The sequence below is a fragment of the Oculina patagonica genome, chromosome 9 (assembly GCF_052425735.1).
Source record: "Oculina patagonica isolate OP01 chromosome 9, crgOcupat, whole genome shotgun sequence".
In the NCBI taxonomy this organism is placed as follows: domain Eukaryota; kingdom Metazoa; phylum Cnidaria; class Anthozoa; order Scleractinia; family Oculinidae; genus Oculina; species Oculina patagonica.
This window is the reverse complement of record NC_135766.1, coordinates 11399397-11413063: the sequence shown is the minus strand read 5'-3', so window position 1 is coordinate 11413063 and position 13667 is coordinate 11399397. Positions and strand designations below refer to the sequence as shown.

Genomic DNA, 13667 nt, shown 5'->3' with positions numbered 1-13667 from the left:
ATAAGGGTTCAGGTTTGGATTGGTGTTGTATATTTTTTTTTAAAAAAATGTGGTTCACCCAATGTTTCCTAGGTGGCAAAGTGGATGTAAGGGGTTGGACAGCAAATCTGGAGGTTGAGAGTTTAAATCCTAAAAGTGCAGGTTAGTAAAAAGGGGAAAAAAAAAAAGACATTACTTGGAGGGGAATAATAGCAGATGGTAGGGTAGGGTAAGTAAGGATGGTGGAGGGGGCGGGGGTACATAAAAAGCAAGAGAGGGGATTGAGGTGTCTTAATTGTCAATTTAAATTAACCTAGTATAAAAAAAAAAATAAACTACATGTAGGTTAAAAAAAAAACCTAGGTTGAAGAAATGACCTAAAGCTAATTTTGACCTGTAACATGTACCTGTAGTCATGTATAATAAACTTGTTCAGTTCAAATATTTGTTTTACTTTTCTACAGTAACTGTACATGTACATTCGTAGACAGGGTGCAGTGTACATCAAATTAACTGAGAAGGAAGCTCATAATTGTAATGTACATCACATTCGTGTTTAACTACACTGCATACCTCAGAATCCTCTTTTCCACTATGTGTGCCATGATTCTCTTTGCTCCTTCCAAACAATCTTCCTATACCACCTGAAAAAAAAAAAAGGTTTGCAGCATTACCTTAACATTAACATCAACTATTAACTGCGGATCCAAGAGGAGCCCACAACACTAATCTTGACATTAAAGCGTGTACAATGCACACACGGCAAATTTATAACTGAGCCAAGCTTAAAACTAGAGTCTAAAATAATGTTCTGAACACAACTTCAATCCCTTTCACATCATGATTCCTAAAGTAATTTTATTATCTCAAATTACGCTTTTCTGTACCAAGAAAACATTAATTACCGATAGTGCTATTTAATGCCAGTGTCAGTTGTACAGAATTAAAACCTACCTTTTTACCATCTGGTAGATAGTTTCAATTAATGAGATATTTTAATAGGCCATTTCCGAGTTACCCTTTGCCTCTGTTTCAAAATGAGTCTACGTGCAAAACCATTCATATGAAAATGAGTTTCACGTACAGGTCCATTTTCATGCAAATCAAACTCATTTTCATTTGAATGGTTTCGCAAGTAGTCTCGTTTTGAAACAGAGGTAAAGCGTAACTCGGAAATGGCCAATTTATATTTTTAATTTCAGTTATTATATTTTTATTTTTTCATGTTTTTAAGGGTTTTGGAAAAATGAGGCACAGAGATTTTTTTTGCTGTTTTCAAGTTGGGTGTGGGATGTACAGTGTAAGTTATAAATTGATCTGCTAACATGTCTAGATGAAATAAACACCTCTTACAAGACAAACTCTTCTAGTCCATCTAGGCCCACACTTTCTAACCTATGGTTACCGCTTTTACATGTATAGTTTTTTATATTTGTCAGCCTTTGTCAACCTTTAAATTAAAACTCTACGCATCCTGCAGCACAGAACACATATGAATGCATGATGCCAGAGGTTTTAACTACCAACTCAATCCAGTTTGTTTTTTTATCTCCCTTTGTTTTAGATTACGATAATGAAATATAGGCAAAGAAATTAAAATAATTAAAATTAAAATCAAACTGGTTTGAAAAAAATTAAACAAAAGACAAATTTTAAACCACCACAAAAAAATTATTTCATGACTATATATGATGTACCTAGTTACACTGTACACGTGTAAAAATTTAGAAGATGTAAAAATGTACAAATTTAATAAGATAAACATTAAGAGTATTTCAACTTACCAAATGATTTGCTGTTACGAGGGGAAGAAGGAGAATGAGATCCGGTGTTGGCATCTAATGATGACAGAGATGTAGCACTGCCGTTCAATGATCTAGGGCTATGTTTAGGCAGCTTTACATGTAACCCTGCATCACAAGGAAAAAAGTACTGGTCAGTGTAATGGTAATTTTTTCTCCAGTTAGTAACAATTTTACAAATGTAAATAATAAAGATGGTAAATATTAAGCTCGGTGATAAATAATGAAGATGAATTTTTCAACAATGACACGAGCATGGGACAAAGAAAAAATTCTGAGTCCCCGACGGGAATCGAACCCATGGCCTCCCAGATACGGGCTGGGCACTCTAACCAACTGAGCTACGAGAGACTCGTGGTTTTTGACGCATGGTTTACAGTTTCCATTTCACATACATGTAGGAATTGGTGCACAAGTTTATACAACCTTATGTGAACATGACTAAAAGAGATTGGAAGAATTAGAAAGTACTGTGTATACCTGTCCATTGCCTACAGCTTAGGTAAACATAAACTATAATTGAATATTTTATTCTTATTATTACTCTTTAAAAAAGGCCTGTCCAGTAAATGACTGGCAAAAAGGATTTTCCTGCTGGTCAAGTAAATTTATGCACTCTGACACTTGTCTATTGGGTAAGTGAGTTACTTTTCTTTAAATTAAAAAAAAGCATGTTGGAACAATTCACTGTACGTTAGACTATATTTTCTCAAGGACTTCATCAGTGGAATAAAATAAATAGCAATGTCAGAGCAAACAATGTTAATTTAAAATTATTAAATAACAAATTGTAAACTAATCATCCATGAGTCCTGTTGCAAAAACATCACTTAAAAAAACCCGGCTAAGGATGCCGTTTATAAGGCAATGGTGTTCACCTAATCAAGGGTCACCAGGGTACAAAATACAAAAAAACTATCATGAATATTTATTTACATAGTCTGGGTGAAAAACAACAAATTCCCAGCCATTAATATTTTATAATGCTTGTACAAGTTTTCCACTGAAAAAATTGTTTATCTTGTAACCATTAAATCCTCATAAACCCAATCTTTTAAATTTTGTTTTTATTATGTACATGTATGCATAATATTTTTATCAGGGGGACTACAAAATGTTCACATGACTATATATTCATACTCTAAATTGCAGTTGAATTATCAACACATTCGCATGTTTAGATGTACAGAATTGGAAAGTTATGACGTGCATTTTTTAGTAAAACCCAAGTTATACAACATGACCCAGACACAACATTACACAGATTTACCTGCATGCCACAAACAATATGCCAACAAACCACATTTTCAACACAAATTATTTGGACACATGGTTACAGAAAGAAATACAGATAGACTATATTTTGTTGGTGGTTAATTTTGAGAATGGTCTTTTACAGCTAAGTGTATTAAGCATGCCAAATCAGTCAAGAACTCAATTTTTGCAAGTACTTTACGATTCTTAAAATCTCAGTGAGATGATGTTTCATAGCAAGCTTATAAAGATCTACCAAATGCCACCAGATGTAATCTTAAAATAAACAATTGGTGCAGAGCAGACAGCTTTTAAAATAAGTGCACTATGGGGATGCACAGGTCTACGATTTCCTAAAGGTGAAATTTTCTTGATCACAGGACTGGTGGACAATTTGGGTCACATCCAAAAAAGATCTAATTAGACAAGATCGTTTAGCCGCAAAAATCAAGTCCTCGGGTGGTTATTTTTTCCGCCTTCCATCCCTGCAATATTTGTATACAAACTCATGGCGCTGTACAATGACGATACTTGGCTGCACTATGAGACAATATCGCAGGTTACCACAGCTTGGTATGGGAAGGTCCTACTGAGTTAGGTAATTTTCAAATAGTACCAACTTTCTTTAATCTTAGTATAGTCCCTTTTGTAGAAATTATGGTAAACATTATACCAGTAAGAAAGTCTAGTTTTGGAGTAGTGGGGGCTAGGAATGAACCAGACGACGTTCGAATAGTATCCCATGGTGCAATTCTCCGCGCACTTCACCCAATATCGAAGTTATGGCGGATTCCACCGTAAAATAACGCCGCTTTCTCTACGGCACATTTCGTATTTTTTTCCAGTCAAAAGCAAGAAAATTGTATTATTTTGTTGTTTGTCATACTTTCATTGATTTGCAATTGTCCTATGACCGTGGTTTGTTAAAAAACGTCCTTTATTTTGATTATTTTGATTAGCTTTCCTTCGCAAAGTGTTCACTGACCCGCGACGAGGTTATAAATATTCACGATTCTTCGGATTATAAGCAGGTTTCTACTAAATATGGGTCTCACGCTAGCATAATGAAGGCCGTATTATTCTACTTGCAAAGAAGTACCCAGAAGTACCCGCATCTTAATGACTTTTTCAGCGATCAAAGATGACTGAAATTTCGATCGAAAACCAGCGCCGCGTGCTGCGAAGCGTGTGTGATGTCTGTTTCAGGCAACAATCGCTGGGCTCTATCGTGAGCTTTGTCATCATTGCCATTTATATTTACATTCAAAATGACTAATTTCGAAAGTAATTTTATAACTGTACTCTTCAAATAAGTGAAATACTTACAACTGGTGAAAAATAACCGTTAAAATAAGCTCAAATATGTATTCACAGATTATGTAAACAACGCCGAACGAGCCCGCCAACTGCGAAGCGGACAGACTAGAGATCGATAGAGATGTAAGAAGAAATGTAAGAAAACCGATTCGGATCAGCACCGGACTTCTTTATTAACACTCCAGCAACAAATAGCTCATCTATAGCCGAATTTTTGACTGTCACAGGAACGAGAGCTCTTCGACGTTCGTCCAATTGTTCGATAACACTAACATGTATTTCTCTGTATACTAGCGAAACACAGGTAAATCCCTTCAATGTGACACTGAAATTCTCCTTTGAAACGCAGTGAACGTAGAATAAGTCGTTTTCCTCGAAAGCAGCAGCTTTTGAATCAAAACTAGTCCGGAAACACGCCATGGCGAACGCTTCTTCTCGCTTCGCGAGAGCTGAACAATACTGATTAGGTCACGTACGCAGTGATAATATAAGATGAAACAAAATGCATCATGGGATACTATTCAAACGTCGTCTGGGAATGAACAGAATAATTTTAAATCTTTGTGCCAGCTACAGAATGATGTCCTTAATATTGAGTGCGGCGAGAAGACAATCATTCATTCAGTTTTAAAATGCAACCTTAGAAATACACTTAGGTAGAAAACTTTATTTTACTCCAGTTACCTTCAACTTTTAATATTATTCTAAGTTGAAGTAAACTGGAGTTCACGTTTCCAATGCATTCAATCTGCTTTCCACTTTTAGTTCGAGCTGGAAACATACTGAGATAAACGCTAAAGACACAATAAAATTATTCTCGGTTATTAAAATATCGGCCTGCAGACATAAACCCTCAAACTATTTGCAAACTATGACTGTCAAATTGAAAGCACTGATAACTTCTTGCCAAAGACCATTGTTGATATAAAATGGTGTTTCGGCAACCTGAATAGTCGACATACAGAAATTGACAAAAAACTGGAAACGAACCAATAACTGAAAGACATGTTGACAAGTTGAAAGACAGTAGCGAAGCCAAACCCAGGTCTGCTGAGAATTCTGTAAAATCAAGTCTTTTGTTTGCTAATTATAAAATTTGGCAGGAATCGTACCAACATTTTTTTCAAGCTAAAATATTCAACCAGATGCAGTATTCTTTTCATTGGTAAATTATAAAGAAAAAGACTCATTTAAAAAGACCACAAAAATAAATATTGTACTTTGTCCATGTAAGATTCTATAAAAACAATGTATAAAGTTCATTGTTTACACGTCACAGCCTATTTTATAACTACAAAAGATATACATGTATCCACACTGCTTCTACACTCCCAAGCTTTCCAACAGAGTTATGCGTTTACTGAATAATAAAACTACATTTCGTTTGCACAGTCACAGTGTAATAGTACTATCTTTACGAACTAAGAAGAAGTTACAATCATTGTAAGATCGTTTTCCGATTTAAGGTTACACTGTGTTAAACCATAGAAATTGTTGTTGAAAAAACACCGAAGCCAACCGTACGAAAAAGCAGCGATTCAGAGTACGAAATAAGCTTGCATTTCAACGGCTTCGCACACAAATTTAAACGCCTTGTTTGTTTGCAGAGTCGAAAGAAAGCTTTTGAAATAAGAAGGAACTAATTTGAATGTTACCTTGTAATCACGAGCCTTGAAAGAATCGTTGAATGCCTTTCACGGACGAGCGAGCAATGCAAGCGTTCATTATTTTGGCTATAACGATTTCGATGAACTTCGCTCGGACATCAACAACGACGTAATTGGCAGAAATAAAGCCGAAACCATTGTACAGCTGGGATCATGAATAAATGATAACTTGTGACGAAATGATCTTCCAAACCAGACAATTATAGGGATGCCTTGATAAACAGCTTTTCGATTTGTATTGACATGTTTTATGGATGACCTCGTACTAAAAGGGTCAACACCAATAATTGTACACGATGATTAGCAGGAGACCTAAGCCATGGCCGTTTATTCGCATCTCATTGTTAATACGACAAAGAATTGGAGTAAATACACGCTTTTATACGCAGTAACAAAAGCTAGATTGCTCCAGCGGAGCAAAAAAAAATGTCAATCATTTTCCTGCCCCGATAACAAACAAGGTGAAATGTATTCAACGATATCGCATACGTGACATGCATTTGAACTTACAAACTCAAACCATGCCAAAAATATTATCGTAGCTAAAATTATGAGTCATGAGCCCAGACATCAAATTCGTGATGAAATATTTGGCGTGATTTGAGCATTACTAATAAAAAAAATCGTATTTTACCTCGGGCATTTCTGCGCGGAGATGAAGGTGCTTTTGTCGACATGTTACATCACAGGCCAGACGGAAATCCTTGTCGCTTGAAGCAGCGTTTTCCAGATTCCTTCCTCAGAGAATATTGCAAATTTTCTACGATGATAACAGCCATTGAAGGCACTGCTCACATGATAATTTTCATCAAATCATCGCCGGTAAATCTCCCTCATTTTGCACCCAAAAAACGCCAAAAAAATTGTCCACGAGTGTGTTTATCTTCCCATGATGCAGTTATAATTTTCAAATCGAGGCTTTAAAAAAGATGGCGCGGAGGGGCGGGGAAATAATTACATGCAAAAATCAAAATGATTTTCTCGCAAATCACGTCTCTTGGAGAGATATATCCGCAATAAACAGAGTATTTTCCCGTGCGTAGTTAATCAGCTCAGGATGCAGTTCATAGCATTCAAGGATTATGATACGTAACTCTATTATTTCCTTACACAACAAGCTATGACATTTGTGACGTCATTCGTGTCACTGCGAGGACGAAGTTTTATTTTCCTTGTTGAAAGGCCGATTAAAATCCGCTTTTCACTACAAGCTAGCTGCTGATGAACTTAGCTATGGCTTCATTTAGATAGATATTTAATAGAAAGCTAGTTAAATGGCTCAGATTTTTAATTTCAGGACATAATCAGCAAATTAAATTTGATTTGTAGATAGATTTACAGTTAGATTGAGTCGCGTTTTTGACCCGCTATGGTTTAGACAGGGTATAACAAATTACTTTCTCTCCCTTGATTATTTATTTGAATTATTATTTTTCAGTTCAATTTTCCGCGAACTCGAAGTACGGAAAAATTTTGCTTATATTTTACGTTGTCGAGACGTGTCTTGACCAAATGATTTACCCGTCATGCCGTCATCATTATTTTATTTTTTGCAGCTAGCTTTTCTTAGGATTGCGTGGCTTTAAGGTTTGAAATTTTTTCCAGCATTTTGTTTAGCTTACGGTAACTCGCCTCATCAGGTTGATAATAAAAAGGAAACCATTTTGTTAAAAAAAATCTCGTTTCTCACGATAAGGCATAACGCATCAGGTCACGGCATCCGAGCAGTCTGTCTGTCAGATTCACCCTAATCGCGCGGTTCTCTTCCGAAAACCTTATTTTAAACAATAACAGGTTATGAAATAATCTGAGAAGAAGAAATTACAATGACTGAAAAATGCTCTTAACTGAAAACAAAGCATTTCATGTCTTAGATAAAGACTGAGGGTAGCGGTTAAAGGTTACAAAGGACCCCCCTCCCTCCCTCCCCTGCCATCTCCTGGCGGCGAAGGTATTGTCGTAACGTTATCTTTTCTTGAAGAATTCAGAGCAGTCTTTCTTTCTAATAATTCAATTCGCCTTTTTGTTTCTGCAATTAACTCAGAACCGCTGTTCTTGGTACAATGTAAACTGTCATGACAAATCGAATCACTGTAATCACAAATGCTTCGATCCCGGCCTGTTACAATGGCGAATTTCATGTTCTAGTCGTCAGGAGTTGAAAATTTCTCCCTCAGAACAAAGAACTTAATAAGTGGTGATTTCCGCAACAGCAAGTCCGACAACTGTGATTAAGATCATTTGTATGCACAGTTTGCAGAGTCAATATATGGATAACACTTCGGAGCCCTCTAGCATTCAACCTAACATGCTTCGAGATCCCTGTCTTCTAAGCGTACCAGTTCTCGTTTAATTTCCGGTCGGCCGAACAACTGAGATTTCTCCTAATCCTTTAATGAGGAAGTGCAATGACCGTAAGTTTTGACGTCATAATTTTGAGTTAGGACGGAACATTCGAATCACGACGATTCCAATTTTTTCGACATCGTGGCCGAAATCATGTCTCATGCACTAAAACTTCGACGTCAGCTCTACAACATGATACTATACAGTAACAATGAAACTTTTCATCACCCCGGCAAAATAAATTATTTTGTAGCACTGTTACTGACCTTCAAATGGAAGAGGTAATTATATTTTCGACGCTTCGCGACATACCAGTTAGTTTATGTCCTCCCCTGCAGATACTTTGTGTAAATGAATCTACACTAGCCGATAAGATCGCAAGTCCAATACGTAATTTATCTCTCGTATCAGAAGACGTCACGTGAGGAATAAATCACGCGCAAACTGTTCGAAGACATCTATCTCAGACAACGAAAAAGAAAGGGCCAAACTGTTTGTCAAACTGGCGCATTCAGGAATACTGTTGCAACAATCTCGAGGCACTCAACGAAACGATTCAGTCGAAGTGCAGGAATTCACTATAATAACAAAATTTTACCAACTTAAAATTTAAACATGGAATTTCGTAACCCCATGTGACCTCTTAAGTCAAGTACTTATGGTGTTGCTGACATCGCGGAGCTAAGAAGTAGTGGGGAAGGGGGATGAGGGGGAAAGTGGGGCGTGGGGTGGGGACACCCCAGTGCTGATACTCGGAGCTGTCCTATCCTGCGATCAGGCGGGGTTTTTTTTTTTTTTTTTTTTCAAGAAAGCCTTATCGCAGGCTGAAACTGTAATTGTTCCTACACTTGTTCTTAAACCTGAAGTTCTCCAAAGCACACTCTAGGCTGGAGCGGGCATTTATTGTTATTCGCATCACCTGAGCCAGCTAAAGCGATGGGAGGAATTAAAATCGCTCAGATATAAAGAAGTGCAAAAGGCTGAAGACTCGACGCGCGCCAGCAAAGAGTTAGAAACTTGGACTGGACTACTGGAAGACGTGAAACCAATCCAGTTCGCCTACGAACCTATGTCCAGGAACAATGACTAGCCTAGTGTAAAATTGAGCGGGAAATTGAGCGAAAAGAAGAGGCCCCCCTTTTTCCCGTCTAGAACGAACCTGTTCACAGGCTAGATCATGCATCCGCTGTACAAGAAATGTCTGGGCGCTATGCCCAGCAGTTACAAGATATGTGCAGCTGTGAGAGCTTATTACGTCAACATTTGTTTTCTGTTTTAACAAGACCGGTTGTTAACACTCGACCCGACAGAGCTAAAAAAAATCCCTTTTCCCTTCCAAGTTTTTACAGATTAACTTGCCAGATCATATGTCTTTATACACGGAATCGGCGATGCAGTTCGTTTCCCGTAAATATATGAACAGTTTTAATATAATTTGCAGAATGGATAATTGTCTATAAGAGTACTGACATAAAACTGTTGTCAAAATGTAATAACACCTGACCCGCGACAAGTAAAATGAATAAACATTTAGATCATTGCACAAACGCCAGTAAATTCAATTGTTCAATCCACATCATCTGTAAGGCTCTATACACTTGTTCCGTGCTTGTAAGTTTAATATGTGTCGAATAACTGGAAGCTAACTGGAATTAGAGTTTATTTTGCTGTAACTTACCTTTAGTTTTTATCAATGGACTCTTGTTCTCCCCATCACTGAACGATCTTGACCTCTGCCTGACAAACGGCGATCGACGATCGGAAGGAAATTCAGAGACGTGGATCAAAACTTCTCTTTGAAGCGACATGTGACGAACTTTCTCGGCCATGTTTTGTAAAACAGCTTCAAACACGATGTCGTATATATCCTTCCGTCTGCTCGATTGCAATTATGACATTATGCCTGACTAGGTTGTTGTTTGTTGTCAGTCGGTTATTTTTCCGCTCTCTGTTGTTTAAAATACGTCAGTTATTTCCCCGATATTGGACCCATGCGCAATAAAACGTTATCCAAAATATCAGTCGATTCGAAGTCGATGTTGTTTATCAGTTTCCAAAGCCAACCAATGATGCTAACTCAATGTTTATCCTTGTCGAAATTTCAAACTGTACACTGACTCAGAACGGCGCCAATTCGTTTTTATCTCGCCCGCGAATAAACGTTGCCAAGACTCCTAGTTTTGCAGCTTCCGGCCAATAGAAAAAACCAGCCGGCCAAGTAACACTCTTCTCAGTGTACATGTTTAATAGCGCTAAAAGCGACGATTTCATTAGAGATTTGATCAGTCGATACGCGCCACTTCTCAAGTAGAACAAGAATAAGGCGCGGATTTTGCATATCGAATTCAAGACAATTATAGTATACACATGACCTTGTGAACTCTTAAATCAAGAGTTTTGAGATGGCTTATCGAGTAACGCCAAATGCTACTGGCGAATTGCCGAACACTTGCAGAGAGTATAAACTTCACATTCATGAAATTTTTCGGCTACTCATGATCGAGAACTAGAGATTTTTTTTAGTAGATTGCTTTTTTTTATTACTAGCTGACCACATATATTAAAAGGAAACCTATGGATAGACAAAAAATATCAATGAAGGGCTATTGTAAAGGAATATGATAAAACTGCGAGAGATCGAGGTTGAATGCAAAATCACAACATCCCTTTTTAAAATTAGGTTAACAATAAATTAGTCAGGCAAATTCATTTCTTTAAGGTGGCTCCATAGGGTTTCTTGACCGCGCGAAGAATGGGTACGAAAGGGCGAGCTTGATATGCCGGCAAATCAAAACAAACATGGCGGCTTCACGCGAGCGTGGCGGCAGCGCGGCTTGCTCCTGTCATCCCCCGGCTTTCCTTTGGATCAGATGGACCTACCGGTGCTTCCCGCTTTTGTAGTTCGTCGTCGGTGATGCCGCTTCGGATGATAAGGTATTTCTCTTACTTGGGTTAAAGAATTCGCCCAAAGGGGAACGCTCGTCTTTACACATCACTTGGGTTCGCGCTTATTTGACTTTCTATTCTGATGACGTAATTGTTATTCGGACGAGAAATTTCCGGCTGGGTAAGCTGTGGTACCTTTTTAACTCCCTTTTTCCGTTTTTTTAAAAATATTTTTTCTTATAAAAAAGATGACCTACTTTTTTTGTCATAGTTTTTTTGGGTTAATAAATAGGACTTTTTGAGTGGGCTAAAAAAAAAGGCCGTTATTTTAGGTATGCAAAATATTTTCTTTGCTTTTATATTTCGGCAGCTTTTATGACTAGTAAAATAACGCGAAAATGATCTCTTGTGGGTCTTTGCGCGCGCCGTAATATCTCAAAACCCTATGAGCCACCTTAAGTGGCTAAAATGCACCTGTCGAATTTATCGCAAGTACGCTATTTTCCTTAAAAAAAAACATGAATCTAATTTTTTCGGAAACTTTTTAAAAGGCGATGATTTATGAAAAAAAAAATCAAAAATGCTTATGGATAAAGGACGCCGAAAATGGAGGAAAAGTCTCTTTTCGCAAGGTGTGATCAAATTTCAAATATGCAAGGCTAGATCATTCTTTTTTCATTTTTCCCTAAAATTTATGCGACTGTCTCCCTGCCGGATACTAGCGGGACATTACCCTATAATCTGATTTTATTCACTAACGCTTTCAGCCTCACTAATCTTACTCCCTGAAAAGTAAGTCAGGAAAGCTTAGGATGAGTTTAGTAGTCCTTAGTTAGGGATAATACTTTCACTCTTGGAATGGCGGTGCCATCCGATGCGACGCAGACGTATTTCCGGCTGTGGGAGAGACGACGCCACATCGTCTGCATTCGCGGCCTGCTACGGTGCCTGCGCTGCTGGAAACGAATTTGGAGTGGGCCGGGATCTTAAGTGGGATCACATTCTCGTACCTCGAGCAGGCTTGAAGAAACGAGCGACCGCTGGTCAAAGGGAACGAAGACCCTTGTAACCTGCGATCAGGCATTCTTTTTTTCGTTTACAAGCACAAAAATTTCAATACATTCTGTTAATTTTTTTTTTTGTAACAAAACGTTACCTGACCAATAATGCAGCACACAGAAGTTTTTTAGCTGTACTTCTCTGGGCAGTACGCTTAGGGAAAACCAGGCCGTTGGTTGGGGCGAGAGAGGGAGGTACTACGACGAAACGAAGAGAACCGATTTCCAAGCATTATATAGGTACGACCAGGCCAGTTAAAAAGGGACGCTGTCGCCAGTTTCACTTCAAAAACTCAAAAGCCTAAAGACTAGGGAAACTACGAATAGTGATCCAAATTTGTTAAAAAATCGCCATGCAAGTGTACTGAAGTGATAAATAAGTGATTTATCGGTGATGCCATCAGGAACTTTAGATCTCAACTTGCAAAAGGTCAGCCCGATTTTTTCAAGTTTTGTCCTTGTGGACTGGAACCTAAAAACTATTATGACTCCCTTCTTCGTTCATCAACAATAGGCCATTCCCGAGTTACCCTTTGCCTCTGTTTCAAAACGAGTCTACGTGCGAAACCATTCAAATGAAAATGAGTTTGATTTCCATGAAAATGGACCTGTAGGTGAAACTCATTTTCATATCAATTAATGGTTTCGCACTTAGACTCGTTTTGAAACAGAGGTAAAGGGTAACTCGGAAATGGCCTATTTACTTTATATCTCCATCTTGATGTACCAGGTGCATTTCATGTACGAAAAGACCTTTTTGCCAATTTTAGTACTTTTTACCGAAAAACGCTAAAATTCTCCGTGACAGTGTCCCTTATAAGCATGCAATTGCAAGACTGATTAAACGATACGAGAAGTATATTTAATTCCAATATTACCGTGGAAGGCAGGGCCGTCCTTCTTGAGTTTGCTCTTCAGCCGTAAGGGAGAGAATGGTCGAAGGGTCTGACCTCTTTCAATGAGGTATACCCCTCTACCTTTCCCTACACTGTCATGATTAGACTAAATGAGTTCAAGAGGAATTTATAAGTTGCATGTCAGCAGCGTAATGGTTGTTACATGGTTCTTCGCCGTTTGATTCACGGGAATCGACTAATGAATTCTCGCTACCCCTTATTAGAAAGTAGCCTCCCACGCAGTCGTTCTTAGGGCCGATCGTGTTTCACTCGATCGCCCCTAAGAACGACTGCGTGGGAGGCTACTTAGAAAGTTGCCAGACAAGAGTTGCGAGAGAGTATACGTTTGTCCTTAAGTGACTGCATCGTCCCTTAGCTAGTTCTTGCTGAGGATGTAATTTTCCAAAATCTGTGGGCCGACACGGATTTCTTCTGTACTGAAAAACATTTGTGACTCATTGG

The 13667-nt window shown here is 38.1% G+C and overlaps 1 protein-coding gene and 1 non-coding gene across 3 annotated transcripts in view; both read right to left on the bottom strand.

Moving 5' to 3' along the window:
• LOC144666791 (transmembrane and coiled-coil domain protein 3-like) overlaps positions 1–10585 on the bottom strand; it is a 31192-nt gene extending 20607 nt beyond the window's left edge. The window contains exons 1-3 of one of the 2 annotated variants that reach the window (XM_078528180.1): positions 10044–10585; positions 1764–1889; positions 553–623 (exon numbers count right to left, since the gene is read on the bottom strand). In XM_078528180.1, coding sequence (XP_078384306.1) covers positions 553–623; positions 1764–1889; positions 10044–10194 — 348 coding nt within the window. In that variant the 5' untranslated portion in view covers positions 10195–10585. Of the gene's footprint in view, positions 1–552; positions 624–1763; positions 1890–6653; positions 7069–10043 lie in introns of those variants that run through there. The other variant, XM_078528181.1, reaches the window with a different exon arrangement.
• Positions 2059–2133, bottom strand: Trnat-cgu (transfer RNA threonine (anticodon CGU)). The gene has a single exon. It is a non-coding gene; the product is annotated as a tRNA-Thr (tRNA).
• Positions 10586–13667: the final 3082 nt, after the last annotated feature.